Source organism: Dioscorea cayenensis, chromosome 7 (assembly GCF_009730915.1).
Source record: "Dioscorea cayenensis subsp. rotundata cultivar TDr96_F1 chromosome 7, TDr96_F1_v2_PseudoChromosome.rev07_lg8_w22 25.fasta, whole genome shotgun sequence".
Classification (NCBI taxonomy): Eukaryota; Viridiplantae; Streptophyta; class Magnoliopsida; order Dioscoreales; family Dioscoreaceae; genus Dioscorea; species Dioscorea cayenensis.
The window spans coordinates 15,142,210-15,166,811 of NC_052477.1; the positions used below are offsets into that span (position 1 = coordinate 15,142,210).

Here is a 24,602-nt window from a genome sequence, read left to right on the forward strand (position 1 = left end):
AATATTTATTGAATTTGTAAATCCCTTAACATGTTGGTAAAAATAAATATTGATGTTGTTTGTGAGGATAAATAAATTGTAACGTTAATTTTATCCTCACAAAACCTAGAGATTATTTGTGCATAAGTATTATGTCATCTACATCATTCAAATATTATTGCTTCGTTAGTACTTAAATTGGTAATTGTTAGTGAATTTGAAAAATCATTATCACGATTGTATTTGTCGTATACTTATTATTTTGTGTTAAACATATATACTTAAATATTTCTTTTTGTATGAATTGATGAGTTTATCTTATTTGTTGGTGTTCTAGGTTAAAAATTTATGTAGCAGGTTTTTTAAAAAAATTAGGGATATAATTTTTATTTTATTTTGTTGACTTAAATGTTAGAAACGGATTAGAAACGGTCTTATTTGTTTGAATATTGTTTTTTAATTTTAAAAAAACTTTAGGAACGGATTAGGAACAAAAATAAAATAGAAAATATTCTGTTTGGAATACGTTTCTATTTTTGTAACTTTCGAATCGGATAGCAACACATCTTATTCCGCTTTTAATTTTTTTCAAAAATTAGAAATATAATGCTTTTCGTTTCCAACTGCTTTCTAAATTTAGAAAATGGAATATTTTTTCCGCTTTATTTAAATTAGAAACAAGGGTATTCGAACAGAAATTCGTTTTCAATTCGCTGCTAATTCACTTTAGCGAACGGATTAGAAACTGAAAAACATCTGTTTCTAAACGAGAATTTTTGTAGTGCTCCCGGGTTTTTCTCGGTTCAACCGGTCCGGGCTTCGGTCCCGAGTCCCCGACTACCTTGGTTGCGGCCAAATAAGTGTTATGATGTTATGCATTGTTAATAATATATGTTAGTGAGACCTATTGGGATATGTGTGCTTTTGTTCGTGTGGTTGTTATTTCTTGTAACCTTATAAATATTATTTTTTGAATTGTGTGATGTGAAGAGATGGGTTAATTGAATTCCAATTTCCAACCCTTTGTTTTTCTCTTCTTAACAGTGATTTTGCAGTAGCTTTGATCTAGGCCTTGTAGCCGAACAGCAGCTACTCATCCAAGCTCCAAAACAGCATGGACTAGCAATTACTAGCAAATCAGAGATAAAACATAGTTTAGGAATTGAGTTTTGTAATATGGTTATACTCCAATCTAAAATCTTTATATAGCAAACATGTTAAAATAAAATGCTCATAAATATAAATGAAATATGGTTTTCTAACATTTGGATAATCGCTTTCTATAGAATTATATTAAAAAAATTTCGAAAAATCAAAGTTCAGAAAAACAATGGCACTATTGGCTTCTTTAATATTAAAGAAATAATCTAACAATCCTCTTGAGATAAACAAATACTAGGCTCATTAATTCCAATTCATTGCTCAGTACACTTTCCAAGCACTTTATATTGTTTTACTAATTTCCACGTTACACACAAGGTTGGGAGCATGTGCCCATTCTACGAAAGGCTGGCGCTTTGCATAAAATACAATCACATGAATGCTTTATCTATTAAAAAAAACTTAACAAAAACACATGATCATGCTCTAATAAAAAGATAATAATAATTGATAATGGAAAATATCACGGTGAAATTTCCATACAAATAGAACCAAGTAGATCAGAGAATTTTTAATCCAAGTCAAATAAGGTTATTCATAAAAAACAGGACCAAACTTTCCAAGCACTTTATATTGTTTTACTAATTTCAATATGACAGATTTTTTGAAGTTTCAAATTTAAAACAAATGATATACATAATAAAAAAATTTCTTACATTTAAAACAAAACTAGAAAAGATAAATAGCAATATTTGGTTGTGTAATACCGTGGTTATCATGGGGGAGTTCATTTTGAAAGAAGAGAGAAGTGGAGGGAAGTAGTTTGATTTCCCCACACTTCTAGTGTTTTTTGTCCAGAAATAGAGAAGTGTGAATTGGGCGGGGATTCACCGGAGGACATATTCTGAGGCCCTGCCTAGATTTTCTACACCCATCCTTGACCTAGGCCTGAAATTGAATACGAGGAATTTTTTTCCCTGTCCCCGTCCCCGTCCTCATCCCCTTCCATGCGGGGATTTTTTTTTTGTTTGGGGATTCCCGACCCCGATTAATAAATTAAATTATTATTATTTAATATGAAATTTATATTATATTATAAATTTTCCATAACTCAATGAAAATTCAACAACTCTACTTGGCGAAAAAAAAACACCCTAAAAAGCAAAAGCAAAATCATGTTAGACAAGTCAAATAATATATAAAAAAATAAAACATTCAATAGTTCAAAGGAATCAATGAAAACACAAAAATCAACTGGAAATGCAAATCTCTTCAATGAACATTCATCAGCAAATTAAAATCTAATAAATTCAAGACTTCTTATCTAAAACAGGATAAGCATTCATCTGATATATCATTGTAAACATGGCATTCATCAACCTGTAATTAAATTATGTCATCAAAAAGCAATAATCAATCAAACAGTTTTCTGCTGAATCAATATCAGTAATAAAATACATTGTGGCTTTCCTGCCTAATCACAGCCACCAGAGTTAAAAATTTAGGATTTTTTTAATAATGGAATTCTAACCCTGATGCCGGGGTTAGAATTCTAGGTTTTTTTTAATAATAATAATTGTTATAATAATAATAATAATAATAATAATTTTATTTATTTAAATTAAATATTTACTATTTCGGGGGCTCGGGTGGGTGGGAGGATAATCCCCATCGACGCCTCACCCTCGACGAGGAATTTTTTTCTCGGGCCCAGGCCCCCGCCTCGACCCGAAAAATTTCTCGACCCCGACCGACGGGCGGGAATTGGGTTCACCATCGAGGCCGGGTCCCATTGACATCCCCTACCCCCCGACTTCCCTCACTTCCCTCCACTTCCCCGAAATGAACGCCCTTGAAGCGTCAATCAAAACCTACCCCCTATCAACTTTTTTATATTTAATTATTTAAATTGTCTATGCATATGTTTAAAGTAGTTGTATAATCTTCTCTGAGTGAGATTCACAAAAATTTTAAATTTTTTGTAAAAACATCTCCTATTGTATTTAAATCGTTGTTTGTTTAAGATGTGATATTAGTAATTAGAAATCTTGAATTCCATTTATTTGTTTGCATTACATGCATGTTTCATTATATATTTCAAAGTAATTATAACTATCAAAAAAAATATTTTTATTTTGAGAGATAAAGTATATCAACAGTTTGTGTATTGTTTGGTGTATAGTTATTAAAACCAATTTAAACATCAAAGTCTTTCAAGCTCTAGCTCTCAGGTTAAATGATTCAATTATCTAGTCATTTAGGTAAGTGCTAGGTTAATAAATTTTTTAAATATTATTTTAAAAATTATAAATTATTTCTTAGTCCACAAATTGTTAATTATGTAATGTTAATTATAAATTAACAACAAAAAAATTAACAAAGAAAAGCCTTAATGGTAGTTATTAGAAAAACTAAGCAGTATTTTTTATAATATTTTTAGTTTACAAAAATTACATCTTGTTTGTTTTTAACATAAAATATAATAATATGAAGGAATGAAAAATTTATTCAAGAAAATAAAATTCGACAAGTCATAGAAACCACAACAATTCATCAGTTTTGGCCAGTTTAAGATAGGTCAAGGTTGGTTACATAGGGTTGATTACATAAGTTGTCTAATCATAGGTCTAGAGTGGTTTAGGTTCTGGGTCACCGGTCGCCCAGTCTTTGTTTAATAAATATATGGAGTTATTTAATCATAGACTCTAGAATTTGTGGGTCATATACTTTCATTAATGACGAATATTTATTATTTTTTGGTTTTGTGGAAATTAAATAAGGTTATAAATGAAAATTTAAATGTGTTAAAATAATGTAGAAAAATTGCTGAGAACGAAATATGAAAAATCAAATGTTAGAAGTTGTTGGAGTTTCAAAAATTGAATGACTTTCCAAACATGGTGTATTAGAAAAATTTTAATGAAGAGGAACAATATAATTAATTTAGGGGTGCTTTATTGATTGCATGATTTAATGCTCAAAATAGTAATAATGGTTGTTTTAATTCTTTCAATGTGTTTAAAAAAAAAAATCTTTCAATGTGTTGTTGAAAAGTTAGGAAATATATTATTGTGTAATTACATTTATTTTTTCTTTTTATTTCTCTTCTAAATATTATTTTTATTTTAATGTTTTTTTAGGTTGTTCTTGTGTTGGGCATTATTTCATTGCAGTTTCTCTTACATATTCAATGTATGATATTATAATTTGTTAATTATATGTCATCTATATGCAATATTGCGAGAATTCTGTCTGCATATTATTGTTTAGTTTGTAACTACTTTAATACTATTTCAAGTGTATTGGGTTTTCATTTATTATCTATTGGTCAAGTTGTTAATTGAGAAAATTTATGGCTAATAAGAGAAAAGTTTGAAAACAAATTGTGCTATAAGTAAAAATATATACCCAAAATTATTACAATTGTGAAAAACCAACACAAAGCAAGGGAATTTACCTAGTATATAAAATTAATTATAAACATTTATAATATTAATAATCAACCATATATAAATAGAAGACTAAATTTTGTAATACTAAAATATTTGTTTTTAATTTAAGTACATAAGAGTGTGAGAATGTTTTTTTTAATATTGTATTAGAAGGGAAATTTTTATTTAATTAATACAAGTCAAAATCAAATGTTTTTATATGTAAATTTTATTTTCTAAATAGTAATAATTTTTTATTAATACTAATAGGTTTTTAAGATTAATATAACAGGGAGTTTTACGCAACAGTATAAGCATTGCATCATTGGCCAGATGCATGACTTTATGCTAATAAATTTATGTCATATTATTGAAAAAATTTATGCCATATTCTCCGCAAGAACCATGCATGGAATGGAATTATGCTTCCATGCATTATATAGTTTTAGTTGTGTGCAACTACATATTGGGTTGTATTAAGATAATTAAAAATATTATTATGGAATTTTTGTAATATGCAAAAAGTTGGGAAAAATTAAATATCAGTATAAATGGGCAGATTTATTGAAAACTAGTTTGAAAAAAGTATAATAATATGTACGGTTGAGAACCGTTGCTTAACGCAGTAGTTTTTTAATTTTACAATGTTTTTCTTATTTTGATAGTAAATAGGTAGAGATACGGATTCGAAATCACTGGCATCATGATACTGTAGAGTAATATTCGCTTTGTATGCTGATTCTCTTTTATTTAACGATTAAAAGACAATTAATTAACAATCCCCACTTGATATAAACAAAGACACAGTTCCACTTGTTCCAATTCATTGCATAACCCATGTTCCACATATTTCACACATTTTCAACTCTCATTTCCACTCTCCAGCCAAGGTCAAGAATATACAACTATTCTGCAATGTGATTCTGCAACAACAGCTAGCAAATGAATAAATTATACTATCCATTTTAATATATGAATAAATAAAAAAATCACATGCATGAATTCATGAAGCCAATAAAATCCAGCCCAACATCCTCACAACATCATCAACTCAATGGCTTCTCAACACTACCATGAACTACTCCTCTCCACTCTACTCTTTCTCTTCATCTCCCTCTCTACACAAAACCATGAAACCTTAGTTTTTCCCTGTCAGAAAAAGATCCCACCACCCTCCAATACATCACCAGCATTTACCAAAGAACACCTCTCGTCCCCCGTTAAGCTCCTCGTCGATATCGGAAGCGGTTTCATGTGGGTAAACTGTGACGATCACTACATCTCATCATCTTACCGTCCAGCGCAGTGCAACTCAATAGAGTGTTCCGTCGCCGAGTCCCTTACCTGCAACACCTGCAATGACGCTCCCGGTCCCAACTGCAATAACAACACTTGTGGTCTCTTCCCGGAGAACTCCATCATCAACCTCAGCACCACTGGCGATGTCATCGATGATGTCGCTCTCTTTAGGTCAATTGACGGGAACTTTGCCAAAGTTCCTCACTTTCTTTTCTCCTGTGGGTCAAATAACTTGCTAGAAGGTTTGGCCAGTGGTGTTCAAGGTGTTGCTGGCTTTGGCAGTACCCAGATGGCCGTCCCAGTTCAGTTGTCATCAGTTTTCAACATTCATCCACAGTTCGCACTGTGTCTTTCTTCAACTCGATCCTCAAATGGTTTCATCTTTGTTGGTAATGGAGGCAATTACAAGCTAGCCCCTGGTATTGATGTTTCTAGCTCTCTCATGAAAACACTACTTATTCCTAACCCAGTGAGCACTCGAGTCTCCTTCAAAGGTGAAAGTTCGTCTGAGTATTTCATTGGCGTTAGCTCAGTAAAGATAGACGGCAAAGCAGTGAAGATAAACACAAAACTGCTGGAAATAGATCATGAAGGAGTTGGGGGAACAAAGCTAAGCACGGTGACACCATTCACTAGCATGGAGACAAGCATTTACAAGGCAGTCACCAGGGCATTCATCAAGGCAGCTGAAGCTAAGAAGATGAAGAGTGTGGCACCAGTGAAACCATTCAAGACTTGTTTTAGCTCTGAGAGTATAAAGAGCACCAGGATTGGGCCTGACGTGCCAATTATTGACCTGGTTTTGGGCAGTGAGGATGTTTATTGGAGGGTGTTCGGAGCTAACTCAATGGTGGAGGTGAAGGAGAAAGGAGTGGTTTGCTTGGGTTTGGTTGATGGAGGATTGAACCCTCGTACTTCGATTGTGATTGGTGGGCATCAACTGGAGAATAACTTCTTGGAGTTTGATTTGGCTACTTCGGTTCTTCGGTTTAGCTCTTCTCTGCTGTTTCGACAAACCACTTGTGCAAACTTTTATTTTGGTTCCAAGCCTTAGATTTGGAAGTATGCTGCGTGATGATGTTGTTCACGGGTGATCATTGCTTGTGTCATTATGTCAGCGGTTTATTTTAAATTTTAAATAAGGGTTCCTTGAAAGATTTGCATTGTGTTGGTTGGGTTTACTTGTGTGATGTTTGACCATGTTTTGACTCAAGTCTCCTCAGTTTAAGGCTGTCTTAGACTAATTAATTTGCTTTAAGTCTTAAGTAGAATCTTTCTGAGTTAATCATTGACTGCATTTTGGCATGCCTTCGTAAAATTCCGGATCATGTCGGCCTGGTGGAACTTCATTTGAGCTGCAATAATTGAAGGCCAAATTCCTCTATAAAGCTCTCTTCTTCTCCTTCAAAACAACTCAACCTTTGGAGTTTTTGGTGTCAAAAGAAAGCCGAAATTCAGTTTTTCTCTTGAAGCTCTTTTTGACGGAAGAAGGAAACTCTTCACCGGCATCTCACCGACAAGCTTAGAGGTAGGTCACCCTTGCTATTGTAGATCGTTGCGGGCCTTGGTGTCAAAATTACAACCATGTTGAAATGGTATTCTGGTTCTGATGTTTTGTTCTGTTTTTATTAATTACTTGCAAGCAGTCCATGAATGTTGACATGTATTCTGGTTCTGAGTTCTGAAGTATAACTACTTTGCTCTCGATTTTACTCTCATGTCCATGCATGGAAATCACATCTTGGTTTATTTTATTCTCCTTGTAAGCATGCAGTCTTAGTTTAATTCATTATATTTATGTATATATAAATGTTCTTATGCATCAGGTTTTGTAATTAAGCATGCAGTCTTAGTTTAATTCTTATATTTATATATGCATGTGTCATCTGAAGCCTTGGGTTAGCCACGAGACTCATTTGAGTGGGAGTGAATCTTTTTTTTTCTCTTCCTTCTCGATCCGATTCTTCTTCCTCTTATTATCATTATTTTCCCTTCTTACTTGTTGACTTGATGAACCTTGTTTTTGTTAATAGGATGTGTTTAAAAAAACCGTGCTTAATTTGATGTTTAATTATCATGTTGCTTTTTGCCTTTCAATAGAGTTGTGTGAATTGTTTTGAAAGCCATATCTTTTAAAAATCCCTGCATTAGTGTATTTTGTGAATATATGTATACATATAAGTATGCATAAGATCTTAAATTTTGTTCATCATTTTGGTATTTATGAAAAGTTTTTTCTGGTTTCATGTTGAAAAAGATGGTCTTAAAATGCTTGTTCTCTTTCTGTATTATTTGGTGATATTAAGTTAATGTTGTGGTTTAAGTGAGTGGATGTTTAGAAAATTATAATATTACCTTATTTTTCTGATTCATCCTTTTAAAAATTTTTAAATGTTTTTGATATTTGTAAGTTCTGATTTTTTCTTTTTTTAGTCTTGTGTATTAGAGTTGTTCATTGTTTAGATTAACCCTCTTCAAGGCATGGGTTTTAGTTGTAAGTTAAGGCCTAGTCCAGAGTTTGTAATCTAAGTATAGCTTTTTTTTATTATTATTATTGGGTAGATCCTCTAGCGAGCCTTAATTCATGGCATTTGGTGAACCCAACTCAATAGCTCGGAACCTGGTAGGCTCTCGCACCTGTATAATTCTGTCTGTATTCTGTATTTTCTGCGGTTTTTAGTACATCTCTATCCCTGGTAAATTACCCAGCTAGGAGGAATAAGTCCTACCATGTGCACATGTTTTCTGTAGTAGCACTACCGGACATGAGTATCTTTTCTGATTGCAATCGAAGATTTGGTTGCGGTTGTTGATATTCTGTTTGTTCCTATTTCACAGTCGAAGATCTAGACTCAAGCTGTTGATTCTGTTTATTAGTAAGGGAGATATACACTTCTGCAATTATTTTATGAGGTCATGTTACTATAGTTTGTTGTATGTGTGAGAGCTTTGAATTCCATTTGTGTTCCTGATTCTGTTTGTTAAATGTGGCACTGTATCTTTGTAGGGTTGCTGAAGCCCGTACATGAATTATCTCTATGTATTATTATTGGTTTGTATTTTTGTATTTTTTTTTTGTTTTATTCTTGTCTGTTGGTGATATTTCTGACTAGATCCGAGATCCGAGGCCTTGCATTGAGTGTAGCCCAGTCATGTTGGATGCTGTTAGTCTGTCAATGGGCCTAACTTTGGGGTTGGTGCTTGAAGAAGTATTCAATTCAATAAATGTGCAGATCTCCTTTGATAGACATTACTTTAATGATGAATGATATTTAATTTCAACCCATGCGGATCTTAATGTTCTCTCATTTTCAGCGATTCAAAAGGGATTTTCATTTATACTAGTGAAACCTTTTTTATTCAAGATGAGTTACAAGGCTAAACATTCCATATAGCTTTAGCGAATAACCTTCCTCTAGAATTCTCTTATGTTATCCACGTAATTTCTATTATATTTTTTCACTATTTATTTTTTTTTAATTACTTTTTTTGGCATCACTATTGTGGCCAAATAAGTGTTATGATGTTATGCATTCTTATTGCAATGAGACCTATTGAGATATGTGTGCTTTTGATCGTATAGTTGTTATCACTTGTAATGTTATAAACATTATTTTTAAAAATGTGTGATGTGAAGAGGTGTGTTAATTGAATGGGGAGAACTTGCATGAAGTGCTTTGTATGCATTTCATGTTGTGCACAATTACACATTAACACATGTCCAATGTTTAGCTCCACTTCTCTTCTCCTTTTCTCCGGTTAACTCAAGCCCTCCGCTAACCTTCATTTATTCCAAGGAAGCAAAAGAAAAAAAAAACTATATTATATTCTTCTTCTTCTTCTCCAAACCACTCTAACTCCAAGCTTGAGGAATGGTAAAACTCGAACCAATCTGTGGTTTCCAATCCAATTAGCCCTGAACGGGTTTTTTTTTTTCTATTAGAGAATGGGTTAGGAGACGGAGTGGGGCGGGGAATTTTTGTGAGGGGTGCAGGGCGGGCAGTTTTGGTTTTATCTTGCCCCACCCCCGCCCGCCCCTCACCCCCTACGATAAGCATTTATTTATATTTATATGCCCTTATATATATACATGTAATTTTAGGTTTTCTTAATTTGCCAATTATAATATCCACTCAATTATGATTATTGTATGTTTTGATTATACTTTTGTATTTTAATTGTTTAACTTAAAAAAATTCAATAAAATATTATAATTTTAATTTATTGATAAATATTATATATTATAGGGGATTGACAATTTTGGTTTTTTGTAATTTCTTCCCAATTTTATTTGATTGTTTGTACCTTTACATTCATAATTATACAATGGAAAAAATAATAATAATAATGGTGGGTGGGGCATAAAGAAAAAAAGCGTGGTAGTGGTTGTGGTATTTACAATACCACTATTTGAGCAGTGAGCGGGCAAGGGGGTGGGGGTGGGGGTGGGCAAGGGGGGCATTGATGGTTCAAGTTGGACGGTGGTGGTAGAGGTCTGCCTCGTCCCGCCCCGCCCGATGCCATCCTAAAGAGAGTTGAAGCCCTCCGTTAGAATTATTTATCCCATGATTTTTCAAATAGATATTTTTACAATATCATTTTATTATCTTTGCCACAGTTTAGGAGTTTACAAATTGCAATGCCATTTTATGCTTTGTTATTATGTCATGCATCATCAAACATGTGAAACTCTGCTTTATATATATATATATATATATAAATATTTCCATTTTGTTTTTCTCTGCTGATGCATCATCAAACATGGAAACATAAAAAGTTAGCTTTCTAATATAATATAGTTTTTGCTTCCTTGGAATAAGTGAAGGTTAATGGAGGGCTTGAGTTAACTGGAGAAAAGGAAAAGGGAAGTGGGACTACACATGGGACATGTGTCAATGTGTAATTGGGCACTTCATGTAAGTTCTCCACTAATTGAATTCCAACCCTTTGTTTTTTTATCTTCATAACAGTGATTTTTACAATAGCTTTCATCCAAGCTTCTTCGCAGCATGCACTAGCAATTACCAGTAAATCAGAGTCTGATTTTTGTCAACAGCTTACCACAACCCTAGTGCACTCTGAAACGCTTTTATTTGTTGCTGTAAATCACGCATGGACTACTTTATTGTATGGATTTTATGGTGATTTTATTGTTCTATATGTCTACTTGAGCATGGGAAACTGTTGTTTGTTGTATTTGGTTTAACAAAATGGTATCTAAATCCCAACTCGTTAGCCTTGTTTCGGCAACCTTGTTCTTCAACATTGCCGGCCATTTATCCAATAACATTTATCCAATAACATCTCTACAAGCTACTCAAAATTTCAGATTTGACCCAAATTGCATTAGATCTGGGCCCAATTCCACAAATTCCAAGTAGTATGGTGGTATAAAGACACCTAGTGAGAGTTGACTATCAAATGAAGAAGGAGAGTTTTAGTGAATGTGAGTGTTCCATCATCGGCAATAGGATCTAGGAGATTTTTAACTAGAGGCTTGCTTGTATAAGGAATAGAAAAGAAAGTTTTGAATATTTAGAAGGTCAAGGAGTACTTTGCTGCTTGAAACCATGAGCAACATGTTTCCCTTTCACATTCCAAAGCTCACAAAGGATAATTATGAAAATTGGTGTAGTATAATGAGAGCCTTGCTTGGATCAAAGCATGTGTGGGACATTGTAGAAAATGGCTATGAGCAGTCGAAGAATGAGGAAGCATTGACAAGGATCCGTTTCAGAAGGTAAGAAAGAAGGACCAATAAGCACTTGTTCTTATTCATATATGCTTGGATAAGAGCATGTTTGAAAAGGTTACTATAGCTACAAGTGTACATGCTAATTGTGTAATAAAGTGCTTAAAAGCGGGGTATCGATATATGGTGAAGATTGAGAATACTAGTACTAGTCCTAATACTAAAAACTAGCCTAAACAAAGGTTGTAATGTGTATAAGCAAACTAAGAAACAAGAGAAAAGAAAACAAGAATAGGGAAATAAAATTGGTCAAGAAACAAGGAGGAAAAGGGATACCGGGCATAGTATCCTTTTAGGGTTTGTTAAGTTCATAACAAAGGTTGTAAAAGTATATAATCCTATTTGAACCAAGAGAAATCCTAAAATATAGTAAACCCCTCTTGTAAGGATGATTAGTAACTGCTTCAATACAGTGCTGATACAGACACCTCACAATCGCATTGCACTCTACGAAATCTCAATGTGAACCAACAAATATCTGAAATAGATAATCCTTCTTGTGAAGAGATTATCCATAATCCCATACAGAATAGAAATGTCATTTCTCTTAAAATCTATCCCCTACGATTACAAAGAGCATGGAAATCACTTGTTATTCACGAGGAAGGATTAAGGGAGAGAACTCTCAACTCTAAAGTACCCCCATTAGTAGAGCTTACTCACAATCTCCTCCAATCACGGCATGTCTATGCTATGTGGGTATTTTTACTTGTCACAAAGCACATCATACATGAGAACTATTGCTTTCACCATGTTAGCAATCAAGCTATTCAAAACATGCAATTGGATCTAATTAAGGAATAATTAAAGCAACAAGATCAACAAGTCAATATAGAATAAAAACCTAGAGTTTAACTATACCCGAACATCTATAAAATTAGCTCTCAACTAATGGAAGTAAGCATCCAAACAACAAGATACAATGAGAATCAAAGAGATATGAAAACCCCCTTCTCAATGGTGCCGAGATGATTACCAAAGAACGCCTAAGGACCTTACAGAACGCCACCAAGCTAATCTTGGCGAGTTGCAATCCTTCTTCTCCAAGATAGGTGGGTTGATTCTCCCTCCTAATTCATTTCAAAACACTAGAAATCCACCCCTTTTCTTCCCTCAAGCATTGCCTTTGAATAGGACAAATGATACCCCTAGAAACCCTCTTGAAATAGTTATACCTACCCGGTTGAGTCTTACGGATGTAAAAAATGTAGCCTTATGGAGTAGGGATGATGAGTCATGAACCTTACGGGATCACTTACGCCTGTAAGTCCCATCCATGAGGTATTCTATCATGTGTTATGGCCCATCTTATCGTCGTAAGTGATGGACCGTAACCTCTTATGGATTGCCCTATGACCATCCTTACTGGAGCATGTTGTGCTTGTAAACTCCTTTGGGCCGATCTGACTTACTAGCTCAAGTTCTACCCGTAAGGTCCTCCAGGTTATCTTCATGCTCCTCCTTACGAGCATAGCGTGGACAGCTTTTATGTGTGATGTCAAATATGTGCAAGTGTCAACATGCGAATATGCAATTAGTATTATAATTGGTCCGTTAATACGCAAGTACTACTGGTCATCAAGTAATAACTTATGGATGAGCATGAGAGTCGTATTTCCACAGGGAACAAAAGAGGCTCCTATTATTTTTCACTTAATCAATAGCCTAAAGCGTTTACGTTCTTTCTTTTAATCTACTTCTACAATATAATTCACAATGCAATTGGAGAATCGTTAAGCACAATTGGATAGAGTCGCGAGATTGTATGATAGTTATCTTGATTATTACTTATGATAGCCGTTTAGTGCGACAATCGTGTTCTAGAATTTTTACCATGGGAATTGAAGACCTACTAGTCCCAAATCTCTTGGCAACTAGGTCTAAATCACAAGGAACTTAAAATCAAATCTCTTCCACCCCAGCCTCCTATGTTTGTCTTAAGTGCTTTTTGGAATTCCACGAGAAAAGGATAAATCAAAGCCTATGGCTAAAGGGGCAATCAATGCCCTAATCCAAAGATCTAGCAATACTTTAACCTCTTAGAGCATGTATAGATCCAACATAGCATGGATTTCCTAATGTGGGGGCATATATTCCTCATCCACATTAACAAACATATCATTCAAGGACACATGCAATAATTCACAAAAACTAAAAAGATTATTGGATTAAATAATCAAGCTTCATAAACAATAATCGAGGGACCTAGACATACAATTCCCTCCAATTAAGTTATTATGGATTATAAAATAGACAATTAAAGAAAAAGAAAACCATAAGACCAAGAATAAATAGTCATTCAATAAAATTCCTAAACTAACTCCCTTCAATGGGTCCGCTAAGGTTGAGGATGAGAGGATCCCAAGTTTGTCGAGATGATGTGTGTCACTTGTGCCTTCCTCTAATGATGATCGTTTGGTTAACTTTGAGAAACCTCGCCGAAATCTCTTAGAATATGGAAGATGTTACACCTTGAACCACGGGCCCCACATGCAACATACCGCCATGACAACCCAAGGGAGGCCGAACACTTGCCTCAGCCGCAGATCACCGTAAGGCTAACCTGTTCCTTGTACAAAACTACTATGACAAGTAGGAATAACTTAACAATAAACTAAATGAACAATTCTCTTCACAAGACTAACTTGACAAACTAAAGATAAGAGACATAATGCTCACACTTCATAATACAAAATTTTAATACAAAACAAACGTTGAGTATGGTTCTCATGCAACACTTAGACCACAACTAATACAAGGGTTCTTAAGATACAGAAATGAATACACAAAAGTTAACAAGAAGTTTACATTAATGGATTCTACATGCTACAAAACAAGAACTGGGAATCTATACAAATGACTCAAGTAACTACACTAAAACTAACTCTTGCCTTGCACTCCACATCCGCGTTGTTTTGCTAAACCAACACCTGGGAAAGGAAAGAAGGGTGGGTGAGCAACCACAGTTACTTAGTGAGGGGACGTTAGCACAACTCCACCAGAACTATACCAAAATAATTAACACACCCCTTGCGTATGTGTACCACAAGTACACGCAGGTCGTCGAAGTAATAAAATAACCGGTGAGTGGGTGAGTCGAATCCCACGAGGAATAGTTGCTCGGAAACACAAAGTATTGGTATTTAGCTAGAGTAAAAACCAATTTGATGTTGATTCAAGAAATTAATGCAAAGGAAAGTAAAAGAGAAAAGAGAACAAGAAAAAGGAATAAAGAGAGGTAATTGACACACCATTTGCGTGTGTGTACCACAAGTACACGGGTTGTCAAAGTAATAAAGTACCCCGGTGAGTGGGTAGTCGTATCCGTAGGGAATAGTTGTTAAGAATCAAGTAGTAATTCTATTTAACTATAGAGTGAACCAATTTGTGATTTGAGTGAACAATATCAATGCAAATAAAAATAAAGAAAAGAGAAAAAGAAAAGTAATAGGGATAAGGATCTTCCACCTAGTAGGTCCTTACTATCTACTCATCGCATGCTAATAAAAGGGATGAAAGTGATACCATTTGATGGTGAGGATGAGCAATACGACCTTCCTGGACGCAAGTTCACCGATCGTCAAGTAATAAACTTCTCCCGCGCATGAGCATGAGAGAGCCAGATACTATGGCCCCAAAAAGTATTAGTACTTTCTCTTTCTATTATTATTTAGTCTACCAATCAAAGAGAATGATGTCTTAATTGAAACTAAAAATAAACTAACAAAAATTGCACCAAAAGCGACTCAATGGAGGTAAAGAATCTATGAATGAAGTAGGGCCTCGAGCAAGGATCCCTAGTACTACCAATGTATGGATGATATGAAGCTAACATAGCTATTGCCAAGTTTAGACCACGAGATTCTAATGTCGACTAGCCCAAAAACCTTGATGAAATAACCCCTAATCCCATTCGGTTTCATTTCTCAAACACCCCTATGATTGTATTGGGTGCAAGGAATCTCTAAATCTATAATAAAACCCTAATGCAAAGGTCATCAACACTGGAACCTCCGATTGTGTAAATACAATAAAATCTCATTAATCTAAGTATGATTGAGTATATGCAAATATCTTGTTCTACACATACAATTGAAAACTAACCTATGGAATCCATCCATTGTAGATTAAGCATGAAGTATCATAGATTAAAAACAAAGAACAAGCCAACATGCATTGGTAAGAAAATTAATCATCCGTACAAAGTTTTCCTCCCAAGGTTCACCAATGCCTGGTAGCCTTGGGAATTTAGTTCTACATAAATGGGAGGGAATCACAAAATCAAGACAAAACAAGTAAAAATTCATAGTGAAACTCCCTATCCATCGAGAATTGATGAAGGTGGAGAATCTTCTCAAATCCCAATGATACCACATTTCTAGAATCCCCAAAACGCGATAGTGATAAGTGCTATGTGCGATATGAATGCGAAGCGTTTCATTCCTTATGTTGAGCATTACTTTTTCTCGGGTTTTTATATTAATATGTGTGTTTTTATGTTACTTTTATGCAGGTAGGGCTGTGAGGCTGAGTATGAAGGAAAGAAGCCAATGTGGATCATAATGCACCGATTTTTGGAGGAAATCTTTGCTAAGGTTCAAATCGAAGACATAAATTAGGTGTGAGATGCTAGAGTGTGTGCCAATCCCTCCTCGTATTCAGTGGGTACATCCATTTGGAGGGGCACAAAGGTAGTCACACTCGAGCATTCCGACTTATGCACATAAAACAAGAGCTCCACCAACTTACCTATCATTGAAGAAGCAAGTGATCCACGGCGTGAACGCGTGTGCCCGTTTGCGTTACCCCGATGAAAGCATGGATTTGGGAAGCTATTCAGCCCAGATACTGTAGCAGAGCACTATAGCAACAATGTGGTAAAAATCATCATGTGACATTGTTCACGAGCCCGGCGAGAAAAGCGAGGAAACGAGGAATCCACACGGGCGTGTGAAAATTATCCACGCCCGTGTGGAAAATTCCGAGGGCTTGTGGATATTATGCGCGCCGTGGAGTCGCCTCGATTCGACCCTATTTAAAAGCCCGATTCAACCCCGATTTTTCTATTCTTTTCTCCATCTTTTTCCCCAACTTGCAGGCGCCTGCTAGGGTTTTGAGGGTATTGGCCAAGGGTTTTGGAGAGGTTCTCACGGCTCCGACATCGTCATTCCTTAGGAAGAAGGTTGGTAGGGAGCTTCGTCGAGGCGTATCCTATACCCGGATGAGGGGAATCCTTGGGACGACGAGTAGAGGACTTTCTACAAGACCATCGACACGACCATCGAGGGGGTTTTTCTATGGATTCATTGCTTTTACATTCTATTTCTTTGATTGTATTTAGCTCCATGGAGAGCTAAACCCCTAGTGGGTACTTGGGTATTTGTGAACCCTAGGATGTATTCATTTCATTGAATCTCTTTATTATGCTTTCAATTAATTGATGTTTATTGTAAGTTCCAACCTTGAATGCTTGATTGTATAAATGTACAAAAGAACACAAATACACACGAATGAGCCATAAAATCTGAAAAAAGTGATGCTCAATGTAAGAAAAGTGTACTTTGTATTACTTATACACAAGCACTTATCAGTTTTCAAAGAAAAATAGATTCCACCTCACACTTGTACTCCTTTCTTGTATGTTAACCTCCAGGAGGTTATCAAATATACATTGGTAATGCACACAATATAACTACTCAAGAATGGCTTTCACTCATCAAAGATGATAGCTCTTTCCACCATCTTACAATTCTAATTTTCCCCGTAGGGCAATCAAAAAGAATCCGACTTCCCAATTTTATTCATAACATTTTTTTTATGGAAATATAAGAGACAACTCATGGTCAACTTAGCAAAAGCCTACCCTATGTAAACAAGAACACAAAGGTTAGGGTTTTGTGCTCAATTGGTGTGATTTTCCAACTGAAGATGCAACTAACAATAAAGATTAAAATAAAGATTTACAATAGTGGTGTCATAGACTAAAGTGTCCCAACTTAATATCATAGATCATCATTGTTCAACACTTAGCATCAACCATAAATGCATCCACAAATAAAACCCTTCCTTACACTTGAATTGTACATTGTCCCCAATGTACATAATACATGCATAAATAATTTAAAAAAAAAAAGGGCACTATAAATGCAAGGGAGAGATTGGGGGCTTTCTTAAACATGAAGAACTATGTTGCCACTCTTGAGTTGAGGGTTCCAAGTGTCCAAAATGCCATCCATACAACACATAGCCTAAGAAGTAAGAGAGAGAGAGAGATATGTGAAGCTCAAGAAATAGAAAATAAAATAAAAGGCAAAATGCAAAATAAAATAAGTGCATAAAAACTATTTAGCAAAGGGCTCCCCTTACTAGCATGATGCAAATAAAAAGTCTAAAATAATAAAAAATAAAAAAACAAATACAAAAATAGACATGCTAGTGCTGCTCTAAAATCCTGACTCTCGGGCAAATTAGAGAAGTTAGAGCCACCGGGCAGGAGCTTGATGTCCATCCCCACATGGCGAGAAATACATGAGGAAAAAGGTAGTGAGGGCGAAAGCTAGACACCAAGGTGAGCGGCGATCCCGTAGACACTCCTTATCATCCAACCCTGAAAAGTAGGAGAATTAGATGCTAGTGCTAAACAGCTGGTGGTAGTACAAGTTGGCTACTGCGAGGACTTGAGGCTGCGTTAAAAGGACTTGAGATGGCATATCTTTGCTGAAAATCATTGTTGCTCACAATATCCCTATTTTTCGGAGAGTGTCCACAGCGATCAAGGTGACTTTTCCCAACCATCTCCATCCCACGGGTCCCTCTCCTTTAAGGCTACTTGAATGTGGCTAGCTAGTGATGCGCATGATTTCCTTGAAATATTGTACTATAGAAAAAATAAATAAATAAAGGATGCAAAAAAGCAGTGAAAGGATGCCCAAGCTTCTCAAAAGTACGGGGTGTTTTTGGGTATCACGGTCGTGCTAGGGGCAACATATTCAGTGCTTACTCATGAAAAATAGCTATAACTGAGAAAAAGCATGGGCAACTAGATTTCAATAGTTTCTTCATTTTAAACATGAAAAATTTTGATTTCTAGCCCTAGGTTTGATGTATATTCACCCTAAAGGAATTCTAACCATGCGAGCATGCTTGTGAAAGAATGTGAAAACACATAAGAAAAGATCAAGGAAGAAGATGAACAATCTCTTCTCTTGAGGAAAGCACAGGCGTGCTTTGTTTTGAGAGTATGGGCGTGCTACTCTTAGGTTTACTCCATCTAAATTCAAAACATAATACAGGGAAAAACACTGGTGTGCTTCCAAAATTCCTGTTCTTTCTCCTTAAATTTGTCAATTGCACGGCTAGAGCACAGACCTAGCATGTCCTTGAGGTCTTAGCTATACCTTGTTTAAGCCCTGTCCATGCATGTTACTTGCTACTATAATAAAAATGTGACAATTAAGCTCTGTATAGACAACATCTCACTGACAAATCACCAAGGGAGCATCACAAATACCAGTATAAACATAAAATCTCATGAGAACCCACAATGAAAAACACAAAACTAAACTAAAATCTTGGGTTGTCCCCAAAAAGATTTTGTTTTCATCACTAACTTGACTTACCTATTCGTATATTATGAAGGCTCAAATAGATGAAGCCTCTTACCCACCATGTTGGAAGCATCATGTCCAATCATGTACCTATTTAGAAATGCAATAAAATCAAAATCACCTAAGTCAAATGGAGAGGCATGGAGTGAACCTAATTTAGGGAAAATTGGTTGTAGCTTCTTCTTAGACTCCACTTTTTACCATCATTTCTTAGAGGGAGTGGTGCATTGCTTTGCACATGTTCTTCCTTCAACTGAATTTTCCTCTACTATTCCCCCACTAAGATGTAATCTAAGTTTCTCTTTATAAGTGAGTCCCTTGGTTGACATCAATTAATGCTTATAAGGTTGCTAAGGATGATCACCCAAGAATTAAAGGTACCTCCACCTTATCATGAAGGTTTGGAATCACTAAGTCCACTGAAAGGATGAACTTATCCATTTCACTATCATGTCCTCAATGACACCTGATAAGTGTCTAAATGTAGATGTTTTCATGTATATATTGTATTCACTTTTCATGTATTTTGTGAGGTTTGATGCCCGTTTTGCGCTTAATCATCTACTATTTGCTTTGGAGGGCATAAGGAAGCCATGGAGAACAAGAAGATATCATTTGGGTGAAAAGAGAAGAAAACAGAAATTTCATACTACCCCCATACTACCCAGTATGGGGGCCGTATGCGCTATAGTAGCGGAATGATTTGTAGTGTCTGCCCAGATTTCCATACTACCCAGTATATAGGGCCGTATGGAGGCCATATCCACCCCGTATGGAACGCGAATCTAGGGTTTTTGAGTGCTATACGACCCCCATATGACCCGTATGCCTCGGGGGGTATAAATACCAACTTTTAGGGCAGAACAAGGACTTTTGGCTAGACTTTTGGGCTGGACTTTTTCTTGGCCGATTTTGGTGAGACCACTTGATAGATTTTGGGTGGCCTTGGAAAGGAGAAGAAGGGCAATGAAGCTAGAAGATCATTCAAGCCCAAGGTCCAAGACTCTCAAGGCAAGAAGGCAACATCATTCAAGGGGAGATCTACCATGATTTGAAGGAAGGAGACCCGCGGCTAGAGGAAGCGTCATTTGGCACTCCTTTGGTGGGGAAAGCATCATTCAGCATATTCTTCACCTCCTCCTCTACCATTTCATCTAGGGAGTGACATTTATGCTTTTGTTTCATGTTTTGCTTGTTTGTATTACTTGTTGTGGGATGATGACACACTAGACCCCTAAGGCCACCGGATGTTGGTGAACCTTTGGGGTTTTTATCATGTATGTTGGATGATAACTTGTTAATTCCATGCTTGGGTAGTTTTGAGATTTAATCCATTGTTTTCATGCTAAGTGCTACACTTAGGAGAAATCCGTAGCTCTTTTATGAATGATGCATGTAGATGTAACTTGCTCGCATGTATTAGGTCATGAATGGATTAAAAAGGGATGCTTGTATCATCACGCCGAGAAATCGGGTGTTTGGTAGCCCTCCATGTAGGTTTAATCCGAAGAAGAGTAGCTTTAATCCTAAGTGAGATTTCCTCGTACTCAATGCAATCGTAGGAATGTGGATTTGGAAGAAATTCCTATTTATGTTCGTATGGGATTAGGGTTCAATCGCCGAGAAATTGGGGTTGTTCTAATCTTGGAATCTCATGGTCCATTTTACCCTTGCATCTTTAGATCATCATCCATGTTGCATGATAACCCCTCAAGGGGATCCTCATCCATAGGCCTTTGCATCTCATTGATTTTCTTGCTTGCTTATTGCTTGTTCTCTCTAATTTGGTCATAATCTCGTTTTAGCTTTAATTACATTTAGTAGAGTAAAAGTCCATCACTTGAGATCTTAGGCTAGATAATAGCTCTAGAAGGAGTAATAGGAGATCCTTAGCCCCGTGGAATACGATCCTTGTGTCTTCACACGAGGTATTACTTGGCGATCCCGTACATTTGTAGGGAAGCAATCAACACCTCTTTGGTGGCAGACAAACCTGTCATCCAATTGGAGAGTCATTGTAGTCAACTTCGGTTCTCCAAATCCAAGTTTTTGGAAGATTTTTTAGGGCCTGAGATTAATGCTTGCCACCAAATCAGCCAAGGCCATTTTATCAACTACTCCCCCAATGGTACAAGGGACTACAAAGCTCCCTGGATCTTTTTCTTTCATTGGAATTTAGTTGGTGAGGACAACTGAACATTCTTCACTAAGGGTTACCATTGACACATCTTCCAACTTCTTCTTGTTAGTGAGCAACTCCTTCAAAAATTTGGCGTAACACCGCATCTGAGCTAACACATCCACAAAAGAGGCATTAATGTGAAGAGTCTTGAACATGTCCATAAATTTCTCAAATTGTTCATCTTGTTGATCTTTCCTCACTTTGGCTGGGTAAGGAAGACTTGGTTGATTCTTCGACAACTTTGGTCTTTCAACTTCCTTATCATTGGCCAATTTCTCTACTTCCTCATCTTTGGAGAGCTCACTCTTCTTTACCAAAATGGCTTGATCTTCATCTTTCTCCACTTTAGTAGAAGCAAATTCCTTTCCACTAATAAGAGTAATTTCCTTGAGGAATTCTCTTGTATTGGCCTCCATATTATTCAGGAGACTCCCTTATGGTCACTAGGCTAACAACTTGGAAATTTGGGCTACTTGGTGCTCCAAATTTTAAAATGAAGCTTATTGGTTCCTTATAATCTCTTCATGCTTAGTGAGGCATAAGTCATTCCATTGGATGTAGGTAGAAATCAAGCTCTCCATACTTGATTCCCTTCTCTCTTGACTTGGTTATCCAAACCTCAGTGATTGGCTTGGGCATGGCTAACCTTTGACCCTTATCCATGAGCTTGTCCTGAAGTACTTATTGAAAAATTGGGGTGATTCCTCCTTTCAGTGTTATAACTATTGCTATATAGGTTGTTTTAGAATAGGTTGGTGTTGTTAACGAAGTCTAATTGCTCAATAGGCCAAGCACTTGAATCAGAGACATAGCACATTGAATTTACTAGTACCCCACATGTCCCACAACTCATCCTTAGTGCTTATTTTTGGGGAAGATGCATCCCATCAAGTACCTTAGTGATGGCTTTAACTTGGGTGGCCAAAGTAGTTAATACATCAATTTAATAGATTCCGGCCACTTTACTTGGCTTATTCTCAAAACTCCATTGATAACCATTCATTGTCATTTCCTCAATCAAGATTTGCATTGTGTTGTTTGCTACACAATGAAAGACTGATGACCATATCCACCATTTGCTTTGTGATGACATTGAAACCATTGTATAAAATCTTAATTTGCATCCACTCAATGATTCTATGTTAGGGGCATTTCCTCAAGAGCTCCTTGTACCTCTCCTGTGTATCATAGAGAGTTTTGGACTCCATTTCCTTGTAAGAAGACAAATCACTCTGTAATATATTGATCTTCACTAGAGGAAAATAACGAGTAAGGAACTTCTCAGCTAGTTATGACCATATGATCAACCCTTGGAGAGAGGAACTTAGCCATTGTTTGTCCCTTCCTCGCACCAAATAGGGAATAGTCAAAGGTGACTTGCATCCTCAGACACTCCATTCACCTTAAATGTGTCACAAAATTTTAAAAGTTTGTCAAATATGCATATAGATCCTTATCTAGAAATCCATTGAACTGGCATATCTGTTGAACCATTTGAATGAAATTCAGTTTCAACTCAAAGTTTTCACAACAATCGGTGGTCAAATAATGTTAGAGGTGGCGCCTGCATGTTTGTCCTTGCATAGTCTGAAATGCTTTGTTGAGGTGCTACCATTGGCTTAGTTTGCTCAATCTCAACACTAACTTCCATTGATCATGTTTCCCTTAAAATTGCAGTTCTTAATCTTTGGTGAAAAGTGCGCTCAATATCAAAATCAGCCTCAACAAGTCGAGAAAATTTTCCTCAAGTCATACAAATGCACCTACACAAGACAAAAACAAAATCAATCCATTATTACGAAAATTCCATGAAACAAAAAATAATTATGAAGGCTATGAAAAAGATAAAGAAAAAAATAAAGAAACAATATGGCCAGACTAACAAAATCCTAACGTTCTTAGAATATCGGTCCCCGATATGGCACCAAAAATTGATACCATCCTTGTGTATACCCACAAGTGCATGGGTCATAGGAAGTAGTAAAAGTGTGCTCTAAAGGTCAGGTAGTCAAATCCATAGGGACCGGTACTCCTAGTAATAACTTCTGCTATGTTATCAGCTAATTGGAATAAAGGTTGATGTCTATTCTAATCAATGATTGGGAACTAAAATAAAGGATGAGTTGGTGAATTCAGGAAGATATCATTGGGATAGACAGTGCCTCGGATACCAATTCCCTTAAGGTTTCTTTGCGATTGAAACCCTAGATTGACTCTATGTTGAGAGTCTTGTGAACGTGGAGTTTCCTAATATAGTATAGGCCCCTAGTTTGGCCGGCTAACACTAATCCCATACGACCATAATCATCACCATATGATTGCATTAGAGATCCGTAAAACCCACTATTAGGTGCTACCCTAATCTAGAAGGTTTGACACTGTACTCGCTATTTGTAAGCGAGTACTTAAACCCTAACATTTATGATCGATTTCTCAATCGTAATCATACCATTCAAATATGCAACTGAGTAATTACACTAACAATCACAAGCGTTGATGAACATAGAAGATTCACAAGCAAGCAACAAATCAATATATGAAAATAAAGAAGTTAATTACGAAAACAATCCTCAAAATTCATGGTCTGAGGCACTAGTGTTTAGCCTCTCATAGTATAGCAAATCTTAGTACAATCCAAAATGAGAGGAAAGAATGCTATCGTAGTGGAAAACTCCCTCAAACTTCTTGAACAAGGAATGGTGATGAAGTTTCCCCCAAATTGCAATCTATAAGGCTTTGAATTCCGCTTAAGCACAACATGAATCAACACTTCTTCATTCCCAATTGGAACTCTCAAATTTCTAAATCAAGTCCCAACTTTTGAGAAATCTTAGTTTACTTCGAGTCGCTTGTGTAGGATGTTTATATTCTATTAAAGAGAAGGGTTTAAGTCTCAGTTTGTGTAGAATGCTAATATAGGTATGTTGAAAGACTAATTCCACACTTATACACGTCCCTAATGTAGCTCATTTATATTTTATCAAAAAATAAAAAGTGAGGAGGATTTTTGTGATTTCAACATATAAACTGATGGTTAAGTAGATTAGGCTCCATTACCTTCAAGATTTGTTCTCCCTCCATGATAGTTTATCATCCAAGTTAGGATTGAGCAACTCAAATTATGCTACAATAAAACCAAAGTATTTATATTTCCTCTGTTTCAATTAATGTATAAATTGATATATTTGGCTTTTTATGCATACATTTCATGATTGTATAAGAAACTAATCCCTTTCAAGTATGTCCACTCT

The 24,602-nt window shown here is 35.9% G+C and overlaps 1 protein-coding gene across 2 annotated transcripts; it reads left to right on the forward strand.

The window, feature by feature from the left end:
- Nucleotides 1-5,733: 5,733 nt before the first annotated feature.
- LOC120264587 (probable aspartic proteinase GIP2) lies at nt 5,734-9,334 on the forward strand. 2 transcript variants are annotated; one of them, XM_039272409.1, is made up of 2 exons: nt 5,734-7,338; nt 8,818-9,334. In XM_039272409.1, exon 1 carries the CDS (start codon nt 5,764-5,766, stop codon nt 6,862-6,864), a length of 1,101 nt encoding a protein of 366 aa, XP_039128343.1. In that variant the 5' UTR covers nt 5,734-5,763; the 3' UTR covers nt 6,865-7,338; nt 8,818-9,334. The 2 variants fall into 2 exon arrangements, with proteins under 2 accessions (XP_039128343.1, XP_039128342.1); XM_039272408.1 differs by having other exon boundaries at nt 8,649-8,869.
- The last annotated feature ends 15,268 nt before the right edge of the window (nt 9,335-24,602 follow it).

Bases quoted from the DNA above. Each gene is read 5' to 3' on its own strand.
- LOC120264587 (XM_039272409.1), top strand. From the start codon at position 5,764: ATGTGGGTAAACTGTGACGATCACTACATCTCATCATCTTACCGTCCA.